The 14,022-nt window shown below is 38.0% G+C and overlaps 1 protein-coding gene and 1 pseudogene across 1 annotated transcript; one reads left to right on the top strand and one right to left on the bottom strand.

Moving 5' to 3' along the window:
- The window catches only part of LOC101139767 (uncharacterized), a 175,049-nt pseudogene that overhangs the window by 26,192 nt on the left and 134,835 nt on the right, over nt 1-14,022 (top strand).
- LOC115933990 (translation machinery-associated protein 7-like) lies at nt 2,231-2,593 on the bottom strand. Its single transcript, XM_031009342.2, has one exon. It carries the CDS (start codon nt 2,591-2,593, stop codon nt 2,393-2,395), a length of 201 nt encoding a protein of 66 aa, XP_030865202.2. The 3' UTR covers nt 2,231-2,392.

Genomic DNA, 14,022 nt, shown 5'->3' with positions numbered 1-14,022 from the left:
CCTCATTAGCATCAAATAATAAGGTATTTTATTTGGGGTCTTCTCTCATAGTACTAGAAAATGCAATTTTGCTAGATGAAATTGGTTTCAATCCTAAAAAACTTAATAGACAAAATTGACAAATGAGATCTAATTAAACTAAAGAACTTCTGCACAGCAAAAGAAACTACCATCAGAGTGAACAGGCAACCTACAAAATGGGAGAAAATTTTCGCAACCTACTCATCTGACAAAGGGCTAATATCCAGAATCTACAAAGAACTCAAACAAATTTACAAGAAAAAAAAAAAAAAACAACCCCATCAAAAAGTGGGCAAAGGACATGAACAGACACTTCTCAAAAGAAGACATTTATGCAGCCAAAAAACACATGAAAAAATGCTCACCATCACTGGCCATTAGAGAAATGCAAATCAAAACCACAATGAGATACCATCTCACACCAGTTAGAATGGCAATCATTAAAAAGTCAGGAAACAACAGGTGCTGGAGAGGATGTGGAGAAATAGGAACACTTTTACACTGTTGGTGGGACTGTAAACTAGTTCAACCATTGTGGAAGTCAGTGTGGCGATTCCTCAGGGATCTAGAACTGGAAGTACCATTTGACCCAGCCATCCCATTACTGGGTATATACCCAAAGGACTATAAATCATGCTGCTGTAAAGACACATGCACACGTATGTTTATTGCGGCATTATTCACAATAGCAAAGACTTGGAACCAACCCAAATGTCCAACAATGATAGACTGGATTAAGAAAATGTGGCACATATACACCATGGAATACTATGCAGCCATAAAAAATGATGAGTTCATGTCCTTTGTAGGGACATGGATGAAATTGGAAACCATCATTCTCAGTAAACTATCGCAAGAACAAAAAACCAAACACCGCATATTCTCACTCATAGGTGGGAATTGAACAATGAGATCACATGGACACAGGAAGGGGAATATCACACTCTGGGGACTGTTGTGGGTTGGGGGTAGGGGGGAGGGATAGCATTGGGAGATATACCTAATGCTAGATGACGAGTTAGTTGGTGCAGTGCACCAGCATGTCACATGTATACATATGTAACTAACCTGCACAATGTGCACATGTACCCTAAAACTTAAAGTATAATAAAAAAAAATTAAAAACTTAATATTTCTTTTCTTACAAATAAATGTTTATACTTTTTTATAACATTCATTTTCCAGATAATGTAGACTTGCTCAGAGATAATATTGTATCAGAAGATTTAGGAGAGTAATTTGTCGAGAATATGTAGAATCATCCTCAAATTTTTTTAATTTTTAAATTTTTTTTTGCTTTTCGCTTCCTTTTATTTATACATAATAATTTACATATTTATGGGGTACATTTGAGTGTTAAACTCACAGCATGTATAATGATCAAGTCAGGGTATTTGGAGTATTCACCACCTTGAGTATTTATCATTTTTACATGTTAGTATCATTTAAAGTCCTCTCCTCTAGTTACTTTGAAATATACATAATATTATTGCTTAGTCACCCTAGTCTGTTATCAAACATCAGGACTTATTTATCTCATCTAACTGTATATTTGTACCCATAATCAACATCTCTTCATTTCCCCCAGCCTCCTTCCCAGTTTCTGTTATTGTTCTGTTCTATATGTCCACAAGATCAAATATTTTAGCTCCCACCTATGAGTAACAGCATGAGGTATTTGTCTTTCTGTGCCTGGTTTATTTCAATTAACATAATGACCTTCAGTTCAATACATGTTGCTGCAAATGACATGATCTTATTTTTTTTCTATGGATGAATAACATTTCATTGTATACATATGCCACATTTTCTTTATCCATTTGTCCATCGATGAGCATTTAGGCTAATTCCATATCTTTGCTATTGTGAATACTGCTATGATAACACGCGAGTGCAGATACCCTTTTGAAATATTGATTTCTTTCCCTTTGTGTAGATACCTAGTAGTGGGATTACTGGATAGTATATTAGTTCTATTTTTAGTTTTTTTGAAAAAATCTCTGTATTCTTTTCCATAGTGGTTGTACTAATTTACATTTTCACCAACAGTGTGTAAGAATTCTCTTTCCTCCACATCTGTGCCAGCATCTGATATATTTCTTTCTTTTTTTTTTTTTTTAAGATTCTGAGCTGATTTTACTTTAAATTCACAGTTATGGTAGGAATGACTTAGTGAAAACAACTAAAGAGATGATGAGCCACTGTAAGATTTTTTTTTTTTTTTTACAAAAGTTTATTCTTAAATGTACAACAGCTCCAAGACAACACTTAATTCCAGCTATACGTGGCAAAAGATGTTATGGCAGGGAATAGAGAGGTTTAAATACAGATGAAATAAAGGGTCACCATCTCCTCAGGCACAAGGAACAGCTTACTTTTTGCCAGATTTCTTAATTCCACCTGTGGCCAAGGGCCCCTTCCCCACGGCCTTCGCTTTTAGCTCCTCGAGTTTCTTCTGCTCCTCTTTTTGTTTCTGCTTGAAAGCCTTATCTTCCTCGTCCATCTCCTTGGCCTGCTTCTTGGGCTGTTTCAGTGGCTTCTTCTTGCCACCTTCGTGGCTGATATATTTCATCTTTTTAATAATCTCCATTCTAAATGGGGTGAGATGATATTGTGGTTTTGATTTGCATTTCCCTGATGATTAGTGATATTGAACATTTTTTCGTATATCTGTTGGCCATCCAGATGTTCTCTTTTGAGAAATGTCTATTCATGTTCTTTGCCCATTTTTTAATGGGATTATTATTATTATTTTAACTGTTAATATATTTGAGTTCCTTGTATATCCTGGATATCAGTCTCTTGTCAGATGAGTAACTTTCAAATATTTTCTCCCATTCAAGAGGTTAGGGCCAGGCACAATGGCTCATGCCTGTAATCCCAGTGCATTGGGAGGCCAAGATGAGAGGTTCACTTGAAGCCAGAGTTTGAGACCAGTCTGGGCAATATAGCAAGACCCTGTCTCTACAAAAGTAAATAAATAAACTAGTTGGATGTGGTGACACACACTGTACTCTCAGCTATTTGGGAGGCTGAGACATGAGAATCACTTGAGCCCAGGAATTTGAGGCTGCAGTGAGCTATCATTGTGCCCATGCACTCCAGCCTGGGTGACAGAGCAAAACCCCGTCTCTAAAACCAAACATAAAAAGGGTGTTGTCTCTTTACTCTGTTTGTTATTTCTTTTGCAGTGCAGAGGCTTTTTAGTTTAATGTAGTCCTGTTATTTTTGTTTTTGTTGCCTGTGCTTTTGAGGTCTGAGCCATAAAATCTTTGCCTAGACCAATGTTCTGAAGAGCTTTTCCTATGTTTTCTCCTAGTAGTTTTATAGTTTTGGGTCTTACATTTAAGTCTTCAATCCATCTTGATTGATTTTATATAAGGAGAGAGACAAAGGCCCAGTTTCATTTTTCCACATATGCTTATCCAGTTATCCCAGCACCATTTATTGAAGAGGGTACCCTTTCCCCAATGTATATTCTTGGCAACTTTGTCAAAGATCAGTTGGCTGTAGATATGTGGCTTTATACCTGGGTTCTGTATTCTGTTCCATTGGTCTATGGGTCTATTTTTATACCAATACCATGCTGTTTTGGTTACTTGTAATATGTTTTGTAGTCAGGTAATGTGATGCTTCCAGCTTTGTTCTTTTGGCTTAGGAATCGTTTTGGCTATTCAGGCTGTTTTTGGGTTCCATACTAATTTTAAAGTTGTTTTTTCCATATCTTTGAAGAATTATGTTGGCATTTTGATAGAGATTGCATTGAATCTATAGCTTGCTTTGAGTAATATGGACATTTTAACCAACAGTCATCGAACTTTTTGGCACCAGGGACCAGTTTTGTGGAAGACAATTTTTCCACAGACTAGGGTCAGGGGAGGGGGGATGGTTTCAGGATGAAACTGTTCCACCTCAGATCATCAGACATTAGATTCTCATAAGGAGCACACAACATAGATCCCTTGCATGTGCAGTTCACAATAAGGTTCATGCTCCTGTGAGAATCTAATGCTGCTGCTGATCTGACAGAAGATGGAGCTCAGGCGGTAATGCTCGCTTGCCTGTGGCTTACCTCCTGCTGTGTGGCCTGGTTCCTAATAGCCCACAGACCAGTACTAGGGGTTGAGGACCCCTGATTTTAACAACAGTAATTCTTCAAACCATGAGAATGAGATGTCTTTCCATTTGTTCATGACTTTCCAGTTTCTTTCCTCATTGTTTTGTAGTTTTCCTTGTAGAGATCTTTTAGCTCTGGTTAAATTTATTTCTAGGTATTTCTTTTTCTTTTTTTTTTTTTTTTTTGTAGCTATTGTGAATGGGATTGTCTTGATTTCTTTTTCGGCTATATTACTATTGGTATGAAGAAATGCTACTGACTTTTGTATGTTGATTTAGCATCCTGCAACCTTAGTAAACCTGTTTATAAGTTCTGAGAGTTTTTTGAGTCATCTTTTGTTTTTTCTAGCTATAAGATTATGTCATCTGCAAAGAACAATTTGACTTTTTCTTTTCCAATTTTTGTGCTTTCTATTTCTTTTTCTTGTCTGGTTACTTTAGCTAGGACTTCCAGCACTGTGTTGGATAGGAGTGGTGAAAATGGGCATCCTAGTTTTCTAATTCTAGAGAAAAGGCTTTCAACTTTTTTGATTCAGTATGATGTTAGCTGTGGGGTTGTTGCATATGGTCTTTTTAATTTTGAGGTATAGTCCTTTCATGTCCAATTTATTGAGAGTTTTTTCCTTTTTATCATAAAGGGTGCTGACTGTTGTCAAATGATTTTTCTGCATCTATTGAGATGATCATATGGTTGTTGTTCTTCATTCTGTTGTTATGTCACATTTGATTTGCATATGTTGAACCATCCTTGCATCTCTGAAATCACACTTGATAATGGTATATTATCTTTTTGATGAGCTGTTGGATTTGGTTTGCTTGCGTTGGTGAAGATTTTTGCATCTGTGTTCATCAGGGATATTAGGCTGTAACTTTCTTCTTTCATTGTTGTGTCAGTGTTTGATTTTGGTGTCAGTGTAATGCTGGTGTCATAGATGAATTAATGAGAATTCCCTCCTCTTCAGTTTTTTAAAATAGCTTGAGGAGGATTGCTATTAGTTCTTTATACATTTGATAGAATTCCACAGTGAATCAATCCAGTCCTGGGCTTTTATTTGCTGGGAGACTTTTTATTACTGATTCAATCTTGCTATTCATTATTGGTTGGTTCAGGTTTTCTATTTCATTCTGATTCAGTCTTGGTAGGTTTTATGTTTCCAGAAGTTTATCCATTTCATCTAGGTTTTCAGGTTTCCTAACATATAGTTGTTCATAATAGTCTGATCTTATGTCTTCTTGCGGCATCAGCTGTAGTGTCTCTTTTTTCATTTCTGATTTTGTTTATTTGGGTCTTTTCTTGGTTAGTCTAGTTAGTGGTTCATATGGTGTATTAACCTGTTTTCACACTGCTGATAAGGACATACATGAGACTGGGTAATTTATGAAAAAAAAGTTTCATGGACTCACAGGGGGTCCATGTGGCTGGGGAGCCTTCACAATCATGGTCAAAGGTGAAAGGAACATCTTACATGGCAGCAGGAAAGAGAAAAATGAGAGCCAAGTGAAAGAGGAAACCCCTTGTAAAATGACCAGATCTTGTGAGACTTATTCACTATCACAAGAACAGTATGGGGGAAACTGCCCCCATGATTCAATTATCTCCCACCAGGTCCCTCCCACAACACATGGGAATTAAGGGAGCTAAAATTCAAGATGAGATTTGTAGTGGGGACAGAGCCAAACCATGTTATTCTTCCCCTGAGCCAACCTAAATCTCATGTCCTCACATTTCAAAAACAATCACGCCTTCCCAACTGTCCCACAAAGTCTTATCTCATTTCAGCATTAACTCAAAAGTCCACAGTCCAAAGTCACATCTGAGACAAGGCAAATCCCTTCCACCTGTGAGCCTGTAAAATAAAACACAAGTTAGTTACTTCCTGGATACAATAGGGGTACAGGCATTGGATAAATGGGAGAAACTGGCCAAAACAAAGTGGCTACAGGCCCCATGCGAGTCCAAAATCCAGTGGGCAATCAAATCTTAAAGCTCCAAAATGATTTTCTTTGACTCCGTATCTCACATTCACATCATGCTGATGCAAGAGGTGGGCTCCCACAGACTTGGGCATCTCTACCCCTATGGCTTTGCAGGGTATAACCCCCCTCCTGGCTGCTTTCACAAACTGGTGTTGAGTGCCTGTGGCTTTTCCAGGTGCCTGGTGCAGGCTGTCAGTGGATCTACCACTCTGGGGTCTGAAGGATGGTGACCCTCTTCTCACAGCTCCACTAGGCAGTGCCCCAGTGGGGACTCTGTGTGGAGGCTTGCATCCCACATTTCCATTTTGCACTGCTCAGAGGTTCTCCATGAGGGCTCCACCCCTGCAGCACACCTCTGCCTGGACATCCAGGTGTTTCCATACATCCTCTGAAATCTAGGTGGAGGTTCCCATTCCTCAATTCTTGACTTCTATGCACCCGCATGCTTAACACCATGTGGAAGCTGCCAAGGCTTGGGGCTTGCACCCTCTGGACCCATGGCCTGAACTTTATCTTGGCCCTTTTTAGCCACAGCTGGAGCAGTTGGGATGCAGGGCACCAAGTCTCTAGGCTGCACACAGCAGGGGGGTCCTGGGCCTGGCCAACAAAACCATTTTTCCTCCTAGGCTCCCAAGCCTGTGATGGGAGGGGCTGCTGGAAAGATCTCTGACATGCCCTGGAGACATTTTCCCCATTGTCGTGGTGATTAACATCGGGCTCCTTGTTACTTACACAAATTTCTGTAGCAGGCTTGTATTTCTCCCATGAGAATGTTGCATTGTTGGGCTGCAAATTTTCCAAACTTTTATGCTCTTCTTCTTCTTGAACACTTGGCCACTTAGAAATTTCTTCCACCATACACCGTAAGTCATCTCCCTCAAGTTCAAAGTTCCACAGATCTCAATTTGGGCAGAGGCAAAATGCTGCCATTCCTTTTGCTAAAACATAGAAAGAGTCACCTTTACTCCAGTTCCATCAAGTTTCTCATCTCCATCTGAGACCACTTCAGCCTGGGTTTCATTGTCCATAGCATTATCAGCATTTTGGTCAAAGCCATTCAACAAATCTCTAGGAAGTTCCAAACTTTCCCACATTTTCCTGTCTTTTTCTGAGCCTTCCAAACTATTCCAACCTTTGCCTATTACCCATTTCCAAAGTCACTTCCACATCTTTGGGTACTTTTATAGCAGTGCCCCACTATTTGGTACCAATTTACTGTATTAGTCCATTTTCATGCTGCTGATAAAGACATGCCCAAGACTGGGTAATTTATAAAGAAAAGAGGTTTATAAAGAAAAGAGGTAATTTATAAGGAAAAGAGGCTGGGGCGACCTCACACTCATGGTGGAAGACAAAAGACACCTCTTACATGGTAGCAGGCAAGAGAAAAATGCGAGCCAAGGGAAAGGAGAAACACCTTATAAAACCAGCAGAACTTGTGAGACTTATTCACTAATATGAGAAGAGTATGGGGAAAACCGCCCCCATGATTAAGTTATCTCCCACTGGGTCCTTCCCACAACACATGGGGATTATGGGAACTATAATTCAAGATGATAGTTGGTTGGGGACACACTCATCTTGAATTGTAGCTCCCATAATCCCCAAATGTCATGGGAGGGACCCAGTGGGAGGTAATTGAACCATGGGGGTGGTTACCCCTATGCTGGTGTTCTCATGATAATGAGTGGGTTTCACGAGATCTGATGGTTTCATAAGAGGGTTTTCCCCCTTTTGCTTGACACTTCTTTCTGCCATCAGGTAAAGAAGGTTGTGTTTGCTTCCTCTTCTGCCATGATTGTAAGTTTCCTTAGACCTCCTCAGCCATGCTGAACTGTAAGTCAATTAAACCTCTTTACTTTATAAATTACCCAGTCTCAGGTATGTCTTTATTGGCAGTGTAAGAACAGACTAATACAGTGGTTTATCAATTTTATCTTTTTGAAGAAGCAACTTTTCATTTATTGATCCTTTATATTATTTTTTAGTCTTCATTTCATTTGGTTCTGCTTTGACTTTTTTCTTTCTTTTCTTTTGCTAATTTTGGGTTTGGTTTGTTCTTAATTTTCTAGTTCCTTGAAGTGTATCATTAGATTATTTCAAAACTGTTTTTTTAAACTTAGGGGCTTATTTTTATAAATTTCTTTCTTAGTACTGCTTTTGCTGTGTCCCACATGTTTTGATATGTTATATTTCCATTTTCATTTGTTTCATGATTCTTTTTTTGATTTCAATGTTATTTGTTGACTCAATAGGTGTCAGGAGCAAGTTGTTTAATTTCCATATATTTATATACTTTCCAAAGTTCCTCTTGGTGTTGATTTCTAGTTTTATTTGATTGTAGTCTGAGAAGATACTTGATATGATTTTTACATTTGTTGAGACTTGTTTTGTAGCTTAACATCTGATCAGTCTTAGAGAATGTTCCATGGGCTGATGTGAAGAATGTGTATTCTGCCATCGTTGGGTAGAATATTCTGTAAATGTCTATTAAACCCATTTGATCTAAAGTCCAGCTTATGTCCAATGTTTCTTTGTTCATTTTCTGTCTAGATGATTTGTCTAAAGCTGAGAGTGGGGCGTTGAAGTTTCCCATTATTTCTGTATTGCAGTCTATCTCTCTTTTTATATTTAATAATGTTTGCTTTATGAATCTGTGTGTTCCGGTGTTGGGTGCATATATATTTAGAATGGTTATATCCTTTTGCCGGACTAGTCTCTTTATCATATAATGACCTCCATTTTCATGGTTTTGTTGTTTGTTTTTGTTTTTTACTGTTTTTGACAGAAAGCCTGTTTCATCTAAATATAGCTACTCCTGCTCACTTTTGGTTTCTGTTTGCATGAAATATCTCTTCATCCCTTTACTTTCCATGTCTATGTGTTTTTACAGGTAATGTGCATTTCTTGTAGGCAGCATATAACTGGATGTTTGTTTTTTGAAAATTCATTCATCCAGTCTATGTCTTTTAAGTAGAGAATTTAATTCATTTACATTCAGAGTTATTATTGATATGCAAGGGTTGTTTTCTGTTATATTTCCGTCATATTGTTTTCTGGTTGTTTTTATATTCTTCATTTCTTTTTTTTTTCTCTTATCAATATTCCTTGTGTTTTGCTGATTTTCTGCAATGGTACCATTTGAGTCTACTGTCTTCCTTAGTTGTTTGTTTCCTTTACCAGTGAGTTTTACATTTTTGTGTGCTTTTTGATGGAAACTGTCTTCCTTTTGCTTCAAGGTTTATAACTCCTATGAGCATTTCTTGTAAGGTCATACTAGTGGTGATGAATTCCCTCAGCATTTGCTTATCTGGAATAGACCACATTTCTCCTTCATTTATGAAGAAGATTTTTGCTGGATATAGTAACTTGGGTGGCCATTTTTATCTTTCAGCACTTTGAATATATCCTTCCATTCTCTCCTGGCCTATAAAGTGTCTGCTACAAACTCTGTGCTTAATGTGATAGGGGCTTCTTTATATAATGAGACACTTTTCTCTTGGTGCTTTTAGAATGTTCCTTTGTCATTGATTTTAGACAATTTTATTATAATGTGCCATGGAGAAGAAACTTTTTCATTTTATCTGTTTGTGGATCACTGGGCCTCCTGTATATAGGTGTCTAAATCTCTTGCTAGACTTGGGAATTTTTCATCTGTTATTTTGTTAAATAGGTTTTCCAACCCTTTCATTCTCTCTTTGCCTGGAGATACTGATGATTTGTATATTTGGTTGCTTTATGATGTTCTGTATATCATGATGATTGTTATCATTCTTTTTTATTCTTTTTTCTTTTTTTTGTCTGACTGGGTTATTTCAAAAGACCCATCTTCAAGTTCTGATATACTTTCTTCTGCTTGATCTAGTCTATTGTTGAATCTTTTGAGTATATTTTTTATTTTATTGAAGAAGTTCTTCAGTCCCAGAATTTCTGTTTGGTTCTTTTTTATAGTATCTACCTCTTTGGTAAATTTCTCATTTATATTCTTAATTGCTTTTTCTGATTTATTTGCATTGTTTTTCAGAATTCTTTTATATCTCACTGAACCTTAGTACCATAATTTTGAATTCTTTTTCTAGGATTTCAAGAATTTCTTTTTGATTGGGATCTATTACTGGGGAATTATTATATTCTTTTGAAGGTGTCATATATTCTTACTTTTTCATGTTTCCTCTTTCCTTACTTTGATATCTGCACATCTGGTATAATAGATACTTCTTTCAATTTTTTGGATTGACTCCATAGGGGAGGACTTTTTCCTGAAGGTGTATCAATATTATTGATTGGGTAGGGTGCTCTGGCTTTGATTTTGGGTATATGTAGTAGAGTAGTATCTGTATGGTTTCTTTGTCTATTATCAGTATCAGCGGTATCTGTGATTCCTCAGTGATTTCAGTTGGGGTTATTAACGGAGGCTGTAGTGAAGTTTTGCCAGGGACAGGGGTGCCAGGTGGGCCAGTCTTTGGGCCCCAGTTGTGACAGTGATTGGCTGAGTATGCCTGGCATTAGGCGCCGTGGTATTTATACTGGCACTGGGGATATTTGGATTAGGCAGGCAAATTCTTGGACCTACACGTGGCTTGCTCAGATGCTGGTAGTGGCAGCAGTGGACCAAATGGATGAGCAGGTTCTTGGATCCCTAAGTAGCTGGCGTGGATTGGGTGATGGCAGTAGAGCGGCATAATGACCCTCTGGGTCCTGAGCTTTACATGCTGATGTTGGCGGTTGCCATGGTGCAGGATCACCATCCACAGCCTCAGACACGCAGCTCTCAGGTTCACTGCTCTTGACAACAGAAGTGCTGCAGCACCATGCAGAGGGGAAGTACCCAGCCCTTCATGTGCAAGCCCAGGCATGAAGGCCACACCACCAGTGGGGATACAGTCACCACCCATAGGCTCAAACAGACAGTACGCTAATTCACCCACCTCAGCCTTCAGTGGCAGCAGTAGTGGCTGTGCCTACCAATCAATAATATTGTGGTGTACAAAGGAAGAGAAAGGGTTCTGCTCTCTGTGGGTGAGCCTTAGCACAGAGGCCACTCCTCTGGTGAGAGGAGATCTCACTCTCCATGGCTGAGCGCAGAGTTTGTGCCACAGCTAGGGGTGAGGTCATTTCTCACAGCCACAGAGAGGGAGCTCTCATGCTCTGAAAAGTATGTATTTTGTTTTCCTTTGTCCCAGGGGCTGCCTTTTTTGTTCAGCATTGTCATTTCCCTGTGGGATAAGGTACTAGGGACCCTGCAGCACCTTTGGGTCCAGCCAGCACTATGGCACTGTAGCCCTCCAGGTAGATACTGGGATATGTCATTTGGAGCTCCCAATATGTAGATATATGAGATCTGTGGTTCCCAGGGCAGGATGTAGCCCCATCACTGCTGTGCTCTCACAATGACAGCCTGCTGCAGCTGCTTAGGTCTCAGGGAGGTGAGTGACCCAGCATGAGTTCCCTGTCTGGTGCAATGACCTCATGAGGAGTCTCCAAATTGCCACTCATGCTAGTGGCAGCGTTAGTGTGAATAGAGAAGCTCTCCCATAGTTCAGATCATAGCAGTACATGGTGGAGATGTGGACAAGTAATCTTCTCTCACTTAATTTTTCTTTGCAATACCAGACCCACCTGGGCTCCCAGCCAGTTTGGCCAAGCTAGCCTTTTGCTTCCTTTTCCTTCTGTGCTTTAGGTATTTCTCATGACTTATCTGTTGGACTCCAGTGTTCTCTCCTAGATGTTCTGTTTGTGGTATGATTATCTATTTGTAATTTTGTTTTTGCTTTCTGGAGAGGGAAGATGTTTGAAGTCTCTAGTCAGCCTTCTTTAAATAGGATCCCTTTTCAGATATTCATATGTGTCATTACCTCAGAAAATTTTTCCTTGACCTTACAGTGTAAATTAATTACACCTGATTATTTATTCACATAGCAAATGTTTATTTAATTTAATGTGTAACTCACAGGAGTATAAGCTTCATTATGACCTTGTCTATTTTGTTGACTACCATATACATACTCAGCATTTAGCTAATGTTATGCATTGATGAATTCAATAAATATTAGTTAAATGAACAAATAATAAAAGCAAATAACTGATAGTGCTCTTAATGAAACATTCCATATTTATTTAGATATTTCCCTCTTCCATAAAGCATGGTAGAAAAAAAAAACATATAGAGAGAAGACAAAAGAGTAATTTAAAAGGCATTCTTGTACTGAGATTTTCCTTTCTTTAGAAGTCCTAAACCTGAAAATTTGGTCCAGAGGAAGTGGTATCAAGCAGTTCTACAAAATCCAGTTTAATTGTTCAGTGTTTGCGGCAAGATTAGAAGTACTTTTTTTTTTTTTTTGCCTATCTATACAAACAGTAAAGTTTAGAGGGAAAACACAAGGCCAAACAGTAAGAGGCATCTGGGGATGGGAAGCAGGTGAAGGAGTGAGTGCTAGACAGTTTTCCCCTAGTCTTCCCTTCCGTGGAGAAAAGGCAGGCATTGCTGCCATCCTGTCTATTCAGTTCTCTTTGTCAGCTTTGCTCAGGACAAGGGCACATTCTACCTCAAAAAAAAAAGTTTTCCAAAGAAAGGTGATGCTGCTAACTATGAAACTGATTGATGCTTTCGAAGCTTCCTCATACCCTGTCCTGCTAGTTGTGGTTATTATCTTGAAGTAAAAAAAGTAAATGTATTTGAAGCAATCTTTTCATGATTTTTTTTTCTCTTGGAGTGCATGTGTATGTAACATTGCGGAGTAAGTGAAATTAGTAATTTTTAGTAAATTCGATTTCTAATTATATAAACTGTAACTTTGAGTTACTCTTTTAGTTTTATTACATAAACAATCTCAGATATGTGAATCATTAAGGGGATCCTGTTTAAAAAATGGTTTTTAGGTATTCAAGGAAATTGTACCTTCAATTTCATTTTTTTCCCAAGATACTGGATTTCCTGTTACATTATACAAACATTTAATACAGTCATGCATCACTTAACCATAGGAATATGTTCTGACAAATGCATTATCAGGTGGTTTTGTCACTGTGCAAACAAAGAATGTACTTACACAAACCTAGCTGGTATAGCCTACTACACACTTAGACTATATGGCATAGCCTATTGCTCTTAGACTACAAACCTGTAAAGCAAGTTACTGTATTGTAGGTAACTGTAACTAACACATGGTTAGTATTTGTGTGTCTAAACATACACAAACATAGAAAAGGTACAGTGAAAATACAGTAAAAAGGTAAAAAATGGTACACCTGTATAGGGCTCTTACCATGAATGGAGCTTGTAAGAGTGGACATTGCTCTGGGTGAGTGAGTGACTGGTAAGTGAGTAGTAAGTGAATGGTAAAGGCCTAGGACATTGCTGTACACTACTGTAGACTTCAGAAACATTGTACAGTTAGCCTACATTTATAAAAAAATTTTCTTTATTCAAAAATAAATTAACCTGAGCTTACTGTAACCTTTTAATTTTATACACTTTAAAGATTTTTTCACTTTTGTCTCTTGTAATAATGCTTAGCTTAAAACACAAACATATTACACAACTGTACAAAAGTATTTTCTTCCTTTAATCCTTATCTTATGAGCTATTTGCTATTATTAATTTTTTAAATTTTTTTTACTTTTAAAATTGTTTTGTTAAAAATAACACAAACGTACACATTAGCCTAGGCCTACACAGCATCGGGGTCATCAATATCACGATCTTCCATCTCTACCTCTTGTCTTGCTGGAAGGTCTTCAGGGGCAATAACATAAATGAAGCTGTTATCTCTTATGATAACAATGCCTTCTGCTGGAATATCTCCTGAAGAACCTTCCTGAGGTTATTTTATAGTTAACATTAAAAAAAATAAGTATAAGGAGTACACTCCAAATGAACAATAAAAAGTATAGATAGTAAAGTCATAA

The sequence above is a fragment of the Gorilla gorilla genome, chromosome 2, assembly GCF_029281585.2.
Source record: "Gorilla gorilla gorilla isolate KB3781 chromosome 2, NHGRI_mGorGor1-v2.1_pri, whole genome shotgun sequence".
Taxonomy (NCBI): Eukaryota; Metazoa; Chordata; class Mammalia; order Primates; family Hominidae; genus Gorilla; species Gorilla gorilla.
The sequence above is the reverse complement of the archived record's forward strand: the minus strand, read 5'-3'. Positions and strand labels throughout refer to the sequence as shown.